Source organism: Arachis ipaensis, chromosome B01 (assembly GCF_000816755.2).
Source record: "Arachis ipaensis cultivar K30076 chromosome B01, Araip1.1, whole genome shotgun sequence".
NCBI lineage: Eukaryota > Viridiplantae > Streptophyta > Magnoliopsida > Fabales > Fabaceae > Arachis > Arachis ipaensis.
The window spans coordinates 123187982-123200423 of NC_029785.2; the positions used below are offsets into that span (position 1 = coordinate 123187982).

At 34.3% G+C, this 12442-nt stretch overlaps 1 protein-coding gene across 2 annotated transcripts; it reads right to left on the reverse strand.

Moving 5' to 3' along the window:
* LOC107635485 (novel plant SNARE 13) lies at positions 7060 to 11992 on the reverse strand. Of its 2 annotated transcripts, XM_016338977.2 has the most exons (11): positions 11568 to 11697; positions 10992 to 11003; positions 9690 to 9782; positions 9203 to 9296; positions 8905 to 8942; positions 8520 to 8617; positions 8162 to 8241; positions 8038 to 8094; positions 7861 to 7953; positions 7700 to 7774; positions 7060 to 7590 (listed from the first exon to the last, which is right to left on the reverse strand). In XM_016338977.2, exons 1-11 carry the CDS (start codon positions 11630 to 11632, stop codon positions 7486 to 7488), a joined length of 810 nt encoding a protein of 269 aa, XP_016194463.1. In that variant the 5' UTR covers positions 11633 to 11697; the 3' UTR covers positions 7060 to 7485. The 2 variants fall into 2 exon arrangements, with proteins under 2 accessions (XP_016194463.1, XP_016194456.1); XM_016338970.2 differs by lacking the exon at positions 10992 to 11003 and having other exon boundaries at positions 9690 to 9787; positions 11568 to 11992.

The following is a 12442-nucleotide window of genomic DNA, read 5'->3' on the forward strand; positions in this document are numbered from 1 at the left end:
TATTAGTTTAGGCAATAGAAAAATATAGAAAAAGACACGACATTTTTAAAACTTGCGTTTAATTTTGAAAACACAAACCTCAATTGAAAAGTTGTATATATATTCTTTGTTCACCCTTGATTTCACTATCTAAAATAATATGAAATAATTAATAAATTCTACCCGAGTACCTAACCATACAATTATTGGCACATGTAGGAAAAGAAATCTATAACATTATTATATTTTAATATTCCTATGCGAGTGCAGAAATTAGACACCATGTCCGAACATCCCACAATTGTGCTCGAAATTTTCAAGCGAATACAACAGTGCTTCAAACTACACTGCCTCCTACAAGGACATGTACACACTGTAATGCACGTCTGTTTCACCATGAAACATTTGACATGTGTTGCAATGGAGGAAAAGTCTCTTTGCCCCAAGTAAATGCTCCTCAGGAATTACTTGAGATCTTCTTAGACCCTTCTGCAGAAGGGAACCATTTTAGGAAACACATTCGTGGTTACAATCATGTTTTTTCATTCACTTCGTGTGGTGTACACATAGACGAACAATTAGCTTCAGCAAGTCATGGTATATATACATTCCGTGCTCAAGGATCAATGTACCACAGTATAGGAGGATTTCATCCGGATCAGGGGGCGCGGCCACGCTTCTTGCAACTATATATATACGATACTGATCACGAGTTACAAAATAGGATGCAGGAGAACACACAACTGCATGAAAGATTGGTTTTGAAGCTACAACAATTGTTGCACCGATATAATCCTTTTATCCATGTATTCCGCCAGCTTGCACAACGACTAGATGTGCAAGAGTGTAGTTTGGTGATCAGAGAGCGACCTGCTAATCAACCACAATACAGTCTCCCAACTGCTTCACAAGTAGCAGCCATAATAGTCGGTGATGATATTGAAACAATGGTGCGAGGACGGGATATCAAGGTTCAAACCCATGCTGGTAACCTCAGAAGGATTCAAGAGTTTGTTGGGTATTACGATCCACTACAATATCCTCTTCTTTTTCCATTTGGAACCCATGGATGGGATATAAATACTCGAACTCAACGTGGAAACAAAGTATCATGCCGGACATATTATAGCCATATGCTCCAGGTACAAACTCCTATATATTTGTTACATCATTTATAGACTTCCGTAGATGATAGTTTGTACCAATAAATCATTTCACAATTTCTAACAATTTTCTATAATCCTCAATATTCGTAGATCCGCCCCAATGATCACTCAACAGTTTTGCAAGCGGGGCGACTTCTTCAACAATATGTTGTTGACAACTATGTGAAAATGGAAACAGGCAAGTTAAGATGGGTTCGACAAAGACAAAGGGAACTTCGAGCTGAATTGTATCAAGGCTTGCAAGATGCTTTGCACACAGGAGAGAATAATGCTGGTAATTACTCAACTTAACGGTCACATGATTGATCATTACGTGTTCCTAAATTTAAACTTTAAAACTAATAATACTTTTCTCTAAAATCTGTTTTAGAAAATGTTGGCAGAAGAACGATATTACCATCGTCGTTCGTGGGCAGTCGTCGAGACATGACTCAACGGTACGAGGATGGAATGGCTATTGTTCTTAAAGAAGGCAAACCGGATATTTTTCTAACTATGACATGCAATCCATCATGGTCAGAAATAGCTTCGGAACTCAGTCCTACTCAAACTCCACAGGATCGTCCGGATCTAACAACTAGGATTTTCAGATCCAAGTTCGAACAATTAAAACAGGATGTTATTACCAAAGGTGTATTGGGAAAGGTGAAAAGTTATATTTATGTCACCGAATTTCAGAAAAGAGGATTGCCACACGTACATATGTTGCTAATCTTAGAAAACAATGACAAATTGAGTGATCCTGACATTTACCAGCTCTAACCTCGGACAACGACAACGACAACTTCATGCCTAGAATTATTCAAGAAGAAATGTCCATCGAAGTTCCTCAAGAAGACCTGTGTTCTATAGAAAGATTGAATCATGACCAGTCTGCAGCTTTCAGGTGCATTATGAATACAATTGATCGAAGAGAGAGTGGAGTGTTCTTCGTGGATGGACCAGGAGGAGCAGGTAAGACATTTCTTTACAGAGCTATAATTGCAGACTTAAGAAGTAAAGGACATATTGTCTTGGTAACTGCGTCCTCAGGAATAGCTGCAACTTTACTGCCTGGTGGTCGAACAGCTCATTCTAGATTTAAGATCCCAATCAATGCAGATCCATCCTCCACGTGCAATATAAGTAAACAATCTGATCTTGCAAAACTGATTAGGCAGACGACCGCGATAATTTGGGATGAAGCGCCAATGACTAATAAAGCGACAATGGAATCACTGGACCGCACATTACGAGACATCTTAGAAAATAATACTCCATTTGGAGGGAAGGTGATGGTTATGGGAGGGGATTTTCGCCAAGTACTACCTGTTGTGCCGAAAGGAAGTAAGTCCCAAATGATTTCAGCTTCTATTGTTAAATCACATTTGTGGGCATTCACCAAAATTCTTCACTTGCGACAAAATATGCGATCTCTTAATGATCGTGATTTTGCGGAGTATCTTATGCGCATAGGGGATGGGATTGAGTCTACCATATGTGAAGACTTGGTACAAATAGAAGTAGGCATGGCAATACCATGGGAAGGTGAGGCATCGTTACACAAATTAATAGAAGAAACCTTTCCAAATTTGCAATCTCATGGGTGGGATGCATCTTATATGGTGGAGAGGGCGATATTGACACCCAAGAACCATGATGTGCAACAGCTTAATGATATAGTCATCAACCAATTTCCGGGAGACGAACGAATTTTAGCATCCTTTGATGAAGTAGAAGGAGATACAAATAATCTGTATCAACAAGAATATCTTAACTCGATCTCCACAGGTGGATTGCCACCTCATATGTTGAAGGTAAAAAAAGGTGCTCCTCTGATGTTACTGAGAAACATAGATCCTAAGGCAGGCTTATGCAATGGCACAAGGCTACTGTGTCGAGGAACTTTTCAAAATATGTTAGACGTGGAAATCTTAACAGGCCATCACTCTGGAAAAAGAGCTTTTCTGCCTCGGATAAAACACAAAACAACTGAGAACTCAGGACTACCCTTTGTGCTTATTAGAAAACAATTTCCTGTAAGGTTGAGTTTTGCCTTGACGATAAATAAATCACAAGGGCAAACTATCCCTAAGGTAGGGATCTATCTCCCTAAACATGTGTTCAGCCATGGTCAATTATACGTTGCTCTATCTCGAAGTATTTCTCAGTCAACCACAAAAATCTTAGTCAAAGAAGGAACAGTAGATGGAAAAAGGGGACAATTCACAAAGAATGTGGTGTTCAAAGAAATTTTGTTACCTGCACCTCAGGTAATTTATGTCCTTGGCAAATATGTGAGCCTTTTTACAAGTATAATCCGTGTATTATGTAATTTTATCATTACAATATCAACATTGGAATAGATAGTTTTGTTCACTAATTTTAACAACTAATGACTAAGATTTTTAACAGATAAATTGATATCAAGAGAGCTCATCAGCATATTAAAAGAGATAAGCGAAAAGAACTGGAACCTCTACTTATCCCAACAGGTATGCACCAACTACGATTCACATATATAAATCATAAAAATTATGTCATACATCCTTAAAATATATCATTATTGGTTTTTTAATAAATTATAGTTTGCAATGTTTGTATATACATTGAAAAGAATTCAAAATTTGATTTCTTTAAATGTTGCTATCAATTTTATAATTTTAGCAATAAAATTATAAAAATTAAAATTTTAAAACTAATAAAAGGTAGAAGTATATCTTATTTGGGATATATCATTACTTAATTCTAAAGTAATATATATAGGACACTACTGCAATATATTGTGATACATATATGCAATAAATTACAGGAAACAGGATTTCAATCGTTATGAAATACATGGAAGGATGAGCAATCAATTGCATCAATGAGACCAATCGACAATAAAGTAAGGATTACATAATTAATGATAGTGACAACTACACTGATGATACATATTTTTGTTTTAGTGTTACTGATCAAACGTGCAATTGACACAGGTTCATCCAATCAAAATTTATTCTATTGGTTGGGGAGGTACAGTTAAAGCAGACAAAACTCAACTATGGAAGATGGTAAAAAGAGAAATATTGGAACAAAAAAATAAAAGGTAATGCAATAAACTTTTGTTACATAATAAATATTTCCATCTATTTCGTCCTATATACCAACTATGTTAAAACTTTAACTCTTTTTTTTCAGCCATGAACTTAGAAGAACACAACTAACTCATTTCGAACCAAAACAATATCATTGCAGGTAATTATTATTAAAAAAAATTCCTAACAAAAAAAGATGTAATTTCATTTAATTTACATTTTGTCAATGATAAACAAGGATTAATGTCATTTCTTTTGTCCTTTCAGAAAGTTCAATGCAAAACAAGATGTCACAATTCTACAGGTTTTAATTAAATTCTTCTCTATAATAAGCAATCAATTTATTTGAATAAACCTGAAGCGTTTTATATGGTTATTTTTATGATAAACAAAATCTGACAGTTTTTCAGGATGCAAGAAGTTATTGACAAGGAGATGTATAATGAATTAAGACGGATTTTTTCTAGGTACACAATCTTTGTATTCTCCTATTTTTTCAGTAATACTCTTATAGTTTGATATTTTAAAACGAAAAAAATAAGCATATTCATTTCTTCTATCCTTCCATTATTTGTAGGAAAATGCAGGTCTCTTCAGATTCAGAATCATATTTTGGCCTACCACTTAAAAAAGAAGAAGACAAACATAAATATCCATGATATCTAGAAAAAATTAATCTTTTAAGAATAACTAACATGCATTTGGGTTTATAGATATTTATAGATATATACTCTTTATAAATTAGGATAATATTTTTGTCGTTATTTCTGGAACTATATCTTTTACTGATAATATACATATATTTTTATTGTGTGCTTTTATAATTTAGCATTTTAAAAGTTTTCTATAGTAGTTTTACCCTCAACAGAATATAAAACAAATAAGGTTATGTTAATTTTAAAATGATGAAAAAATATTTATTTGACAAATTTAAAGAGTAAATGATATATTAATATCAACACTAAAATATAATATAAATAAGATCACGTTAAACTTAAAATTTAACAAATATAATCTAATACATTTAAAGAACGAATAATAGAAAAGCGGCTGAAAGAACGAATAATAGAAAAGCGGCTGAACAGGCAAGTGCCTGTTGAGCCGCTAGTATTAGTAATGTTGGAAGCCGCATGGTAAATTGCCCTTTAATAGCTGCAAGATTAAACAAGTGAATTGTTGAAAATCATTTCGTTAAGGTATCCCTTAACCCATGGGAAAACATTGCAACACTTCCATTTCGGTCCTCTCAAAATTTAAGGCCAATGGAAAATAGTGAAATTACGCATTGCGATCCAGGGAGTGCCTTGAGGATTAAAACATTCCCATAATTGAATAGATATTAGGCATAAATTATTTAATTAAGTGGGTTCATTTTTCCCAAGATTTAAGAAACCTTTAAACTAAATTGGTGGGGTGCGCCAGGCCCAGGCAGTAGTGTAAGGCCTAGGCGACGCTCGAAGGTCCCAGTAGCAAGCTACTGTAACGGCCCATCCCCCTCAAAAAATAAATTTAATATCGTGTGGGCCATTAGCCCACATATCAGATATTAAACTGATAAGAACAGATACTACACTTGATCTTAGCCAAAAGGCCGAGAAAGGTATGCTGTAATCCGTCTTCAATTCTTTCCTTTATACTAAAGCCTCGTCTCTCTATTCTTGCTCCCCACGATATAGGACTAAACCTTCTAAACTATTAAGTGTGGTACCAAGAGGTAAGTGCTTTTTTTCGGCATACATTGCATTTGTCGTCCGAAATTGTTGTGCCTCTAACAAGAACATTGATTAAAAACTGGCAAGCATGGCTAATTCCTTCATCAAGGTTTACTTAGTTAACTCATACTCCAAGTTCCGAGCTAAACAAAACAGTGCAACAGGAAAATGAAGATTCAGAATTCATATTATATAGGATAATTTTCACACCCATAATGTGACATCCCCAAATTCAAGAACTATTTTAAATATCTAATTTTGTTTATTAAAATTTATGTGTATTGTGAAAATGTAGACTCCCAAATTTTATAACTATTTTGAATGTCAAATTTTGTTTATTAAAGCTTTTATGTATGTGTTTCGTGATCTCTTTCTTATTTTTCCCCAAGTTTTATTAATATACTAACTTATGGCTTTCAGTTAGTTTATTATCACATCAGTCACCACAAAATGAGATAATTAACATGGTTCTAAAATTTGGGAAGCTACACATGACAAAGTTATTGCTTTGTGCAATCAATCTTCGGTTCCTCATGGGTATTATCTTCGTGTTTGTAATCATAGAAGCACGTATGGAAAGATAATTTGTAAGTAAAACAAGAATTATTACGATATTATAAAACTGTCCTATGCTGAAATCTTCCTCTCTTGGTAGGTGGGCAAACAAAGGCATGGCACAAAAACTCAGCAAGCCTCCAGTTCTTCATGGTGAAGGCACTTTTATTGTGGACAGTAAATTCCAAGAAATCTGGTTCTATGGGAGAGAATGCTGGTGGAGCCCCACTGTTAGGGTGCAATGCTGCAAAGTCCTTGACTAAAAGATCTTGTCTTCAAGGACGAAGATGTTCAATGGAGAAGACGCTTGGCGCCAGGAAGAGGGGGAGGAAAGTTCATGTACAATATTTTGCGTTTGTAATTGTAGGAGAACGTATTCTTCAAGTAGGATCCCTTGTTAATGGGACATGTGAAGTTCTTTAAGTTAGATTAGATTTAGACAGTAAAATGATCCCTTTTTTTGCAAGTTATTTCTCATAAACATCAATTTTTCACGGCATCCGCACCCCAAAACAGCGTTTCATACATGCTAAAAGTAGAGTATCGTATAGTAAGGCAAAAGGAAGGAATATTAACAAAGAAAGAGAAGGGACAAGTGCATCTGCAAGCGCAAGCACAACTTAGAATACATGTAATTTACAAACAGATCCTACAGAAAATGTTGAGGATGAATGAGTAGATTACAGATCTATTCATAACATAATACTCCTTTGAATGATACATGTACACACCACATATGACATATATGACAGTAGACTAGTAGAGTATTGTTTCTTTCCTATCCCCTATGATTTCCCAATGTTAAAAAAATAAACATGGCACAAAGTTGTTCTTCTGTGATTTACATACAAGTACAGAACCACAAACAGGATATGCAAGAAATTCTAAAAATTTCAAATTACACAGACCAAAATGAATGCCCCCCTCAAGAGCAATCCTCTCCTAGTGACAGGTACAAGAATCAAGTTGGTAGGAATAGGATGGAGAAAACTCTTTCTTCAAATAATGTTGGATTCAATCAAAATGTTCTCTGCTCCTTACATACAAGAGTCTCCTGGTCTGAGCTGGAGGAGCCAATCCCGGAATATCCCTAATATCTTTGTTGTTGGGATTCACAATCTGCAGAGCACCGCAAAAACAGAAGTTTAGTGTAGCACTACAAATGCTTCTTTAAAATAAATTGTTGGAGCATCTTGGTTTAGTAATTTTTAACATGTGATTATAGTACCTTCACCACAATAATGGCGATTACACCACAGACGATAAGGAATAGGAAAAGCATAATGCACTTGTCTGTAGCTACCTGATAATGGGGAAAAGATAGTTTAGTTACATGATACTATTGAAGCAAAGAAGTTAATGCATGTAAGCAACAAAAAACAAAGTGACCTTTCTACCAATCTCCTTAACAAGTTGGGATGCCTTCTTAATTGAGAACTGAATAGAGTCAAGCTCATTGACAATGCGACCCATTTGCTCAGTCTGCAGTATTTAAAAACAAAAAGGTTAAAAATGTGATAGTTTAGACTCCATTCTTAAAACATGCTAGAAGTAAATCAGACTTACTTGACCCTTCAAGGTGGTAGCAGTTTGAGTGCCTACTTCAAGGGTTTGTTGTACAACCTACATATTTGAAGGGTTAAAAACAAAGCTGCTGGGGAAATGGAGTCAAAAGTCTGAAGTAATTCACCTGCTTAGATCTTTCAATAGCCTGATCAGTTTCATCCATTTGCTTCATCCCCTCCTTGATAAGTTCTTGATTTGACATTTCTATAGGACAAAGCAAGTGAGTATTTTGGTGAGATAATTCTGTTATTCCCTATACATAACACACATTATCAGAATGCCCCAGGCCACAATTACAAAGAGGATGCATCAACAAAGATGAAAACCTAAAGTATGACTTGCAACAATTCGCAAACAAATAAAGAGAGTCTATGGAGTATGGATTCAGGATGGAGGCCAGTTAAAACAGAACTAGATGTGCGAAATCAATTTCAACTTGTATGGCATCGTAGTTCAATTACAACTTCCACTAAACATTTTACCTGAAGCCAATTTAACATTTTCTTCAGCTGTAGGTTCACCTGCTCCTGCTCCCATATCAAAAAGCTCAATTTTCTTATTGCCAATGGTATTCATGTACCTGTTAAACATAAAAGAGACAGTAAAAATCTACCTTTCATAACTCAAAGGACTAAACCTTTTATTTGGGAGGAAAAAGTTATAAAAGGAACTAAAACTTTGCTTTATTGGTTCTACTAACACCAACAGTAAACATATATCATGGTATTGAAAGATCAGTGTGCCCACAGGGGAAATTGATATTAGCCATCTGATTTTATCGAATCAATAACCTTTAGAGTGCCCAATTGTATCTTAAAAGAAATTTTTATTCAGACTAGATAAATAGAAATATGAAGATATGCTTACGTTTTTCTCAGTGCCACATATGAGTTTAGCTCCTTGATCTGCAAGGAAAAATATATGTCAGAACATGAATTGGCTGCTTGAATGCATGAAGATGCAATGTACAAAATCAAAAGCTTTTGAGGAACAAATGGAGATCACTTATTTGATGTAATGACAATGCTAAGAAAGTAATTGGCATGATATGCTGTTTTTACTTATTCAGGATACATGGAGGATTTTGCATCCCTTTCCAAACTGAGGATATGGATACTATATATGCAACATAAGCAAGGAAAAGAAAAAGGTTCTTGGCATTGACCATTGATTGCTTTTCGTCATTGAGTTGCTTGTTCACTTCTTGGGAATTTCTTCCCTCCCCATCTTTAATTTCACGATCAAACTCCTTTATCAACCTGGAACCAGAACATAATTTTTCATATTTTAACAATGACAGGAAAGCATTCAGAAGGAAATTTTCAAATACGTCAAAATAGCATGAATTTTCACTTTTTGGCAGTGGCATATGGGAAAGAAAAATTGCTTCAATCATTTAAACCTTTTGAATATAGCATGGATGTAAAATCTGATAGAGAACTCCTATATTTGATATAACGTGGAAGAGCAAACTAAATTCCATCATGCCAACGTATGAGAAAAATCAAATCATGAAAGTGGATCTTTTGTATAAATTGGTCTTTTTTCCTTCAGACTAAGTTTTGTATTTGTGGGATCTCACTGAGTGAGTCACTGCTACCACCAAGAAGTACCAATGCTAAGATGACTACCACATAAATGTACATGCTTACCTTTTGCATTCCCTCATCTTCTGCGTGAGATCTTCCAGTTGACTACTTTGTCTATGGGAATCTTTAATTTTATCCAGCCTCTGGAAGCCATTTCTGGATGAAAGTAAATTTATTAAATATAAACAAATAAACACATTACAGAATGCTAAAAGAATGGGATCTATTTAGAAAAAGTAGTTATGCCTTATTTCTTTTCCTTCTCTTGGTATTAGTCATAACTATGAATGTGGCACCAGCTAAGGATACATTGTTACGAGACAAAAGTAGAAGAGAACTACAAGTAAACCATACATCACCCATAAAATATAAATAAAGGAATGATAACATGATACCCTTCAACTGGTTTCAGCCGATCATTGAATGAAAAAGGCAGACAAAGTCATAGACAGTACTACTATCCACATTTTAAAGAGAACAAAAGTAATTATGAATCACTCTGAACACAAAAAGTAAAAAATAGAATAAATAAAACGGTTTTTCTAGGGAACTTGTTTATAACCAACAATCAGCCAGAAAAATACAAAGTAATGAGATGAAAAGAGAACTGTTGGCTGAAAAAAGTTGGTTCCCAACCTTTTTTCCAAAATCAAAATGATAGGTTGCCTCTAAACGATCTATTCTCACTATCTCTAAAATTCCAAAGGGAACTTCTGCATAATGTACAAACAAGGCCTTCATATGTTGTTTTTTGTTGGTGGGGAGAAGGGGGGTGTGAGTTAGTTAAAAGAAGCGAAATTCAACAAGGATTTGTTTCATTCTAAAACTGCACATCATGACATCAATCAATTCTTTGTAACTGCCGAAAGTGAAAATAATACATCAATATACTACCAAAAATATTCCTAAGTCCAAACTTCAAGATGATGAAAGGACAGAGGACTACTGAGATTAAAGTGGAAACAGTGCATTTTGAAGTTTGAACATTAAGAGATGGTATTTAAAATATACTTATTCAAACTGAAAAGAAAGGATGCTTCAGTCAAGAAAAGGGACAAACTTCACGTTTGAATATTTCCGACCCAGGAAGCAGAAAAGTAGGACATTGTGTGATTACAGCTTAAAAAGGTTTAATTATTATGTCTGCCCCTATAGTTTCATAAAATTTTCAATTAGGTCCCTATATTTTTTTTCTTTTTGATTGAGTCTCTATACCATATTAGATTTTGTAATTAAGTCTCTGCCGTAACAAAAACGTTAGAATTAATGGAATATTCCGTTAAACAAAATGAATATGCCTAACACTTGACTGAATATTCTGTATAGTTTAACAGAATATTTTGTTAATTCCAACATTTTTGTTACGATAGGGACTTAGTTACAAAATCTTATATGATATAGGAACTCAATTTGAAAAAAAAAAGTATAAGGACTGACAGAATAATTAAACCGCTTAAAAATAACAGCCAAGCTAGATAAACTTTACAATTTGTTTGATTCTATATACAAACACTTCACTACCACCATGATCATGCATTTCCAGTTTTCCACTGTAACTACTACCCTCCGATCAAGCACTATCCTTATTCCTTTTATAGCCAAAAAAGGCAACATTGTTCTTTAAAACCCCTCTCTCAAGCATCACTAAACATGAAGGCCCCAAACAACAACAGCAACAACATTGATCACACTTCTCACGACTCAAATTTAAATTTCAACCAGCAATCACCCCAATTTCAACAATCATTACAAAACCTAAAGACCTATTCTACCAGCAACATTAATCACATCCCAAACACAGGCACAATAAACATTTACATTTTCTCTTTACATTTTTCCTTTCGTTTTCCTTTGTTAGCTCAACAAAAGTAAATAAATAAATAAATGAAGTACAGAGAGAAGAAACAGGCAATCAAAGCACAGCGTATATATATAGTATATAAGTGGTCGCGGATCTCACCGTGGATCTGCTCCAGCTCAGGCGTCATCGGCAAGTTGGTGGCCATGGCTGCCGGAGATTCAACTCCTCCAGCAAACTACTAACAATGAAAAAAAAAAAAGAAAACACGAAACAAGCAAAGAGAAACCCTAACTGTGTGTGAACACGGGACAATGGTGATGATGACGATAATGCATAGTTAGTTATTGTTGGATGCAGGAATAAAGGAACGAAGAAAGGGAAAATAGAGAGTCCAAAAGATAAGAGAGGATAACAAACAATGTAGAAAGGATAACAAACAATGGAGAAACAGCAACACAGAAAGAAGGAAAGAGAATACAACAAATGGAGAGAGAAAGAAACACAGACAGCACAGAACAACACAATAGAATGGTGGGAGTTGGAAAACAAGGAAGAAAGAGAATCGCTGTCAGGCAATATTTTTTATTTATTTTTATATTATATATTCCGTGTCCATTGTGTTTTCTTTTTTCTTTTATTGTTTTTGTCCAATCGATTTTAATAAAAAATAAAGAAATTAATATGGGTTTTTTTGTCTTCAAATTAATATGGTTTATTTTTATTTTCATTTTTTTGAGAAAAACTACCGATTCAATCCATGAATATTCAAAACGCTAACAAAATTGTTTACACAAAAAAAAATAACTTTTTATTTATAAAAGATCAATTTTATTTGACAAAAGTATCCAACCATTAAATTTTGAATTGATTCGGTTAAAAAAATACAAATTTATAAAATTACTTTATATTTTGGCTTTTTTATATAAAAATAATTATGATGTAACTCAATTAAATAGACGTGTATAAAATATTTGCATTGTTACGGTATCAATCAAAATTGCGACTTATGTTTTGC

Excerpts from the sequence above, each read along its gene's own strand:
- LOC107635485 (XM_016338977.2), bottom strand. The coding sequence starts at position 11,632 with ATGGCCACCAACTTGCCGATGACGCCTGAGCTGGAGCAGATCCACGGT. Across the intron at positions 8,618-8,904 it reads TATGTGGCACTGAGAAAAAC|GTACATGAATACCATTGGCA; the intron begins GTAAGCATATCT and ends TATGTTTAACAG. Across the intron at positions 8,095-8,161 it reads CTATTGAAAGATCTAAGCAG|GTTGTACAACAAACCCTTGA; the intron begins GTGAATTACTTC and ends TCAAATATGTAG.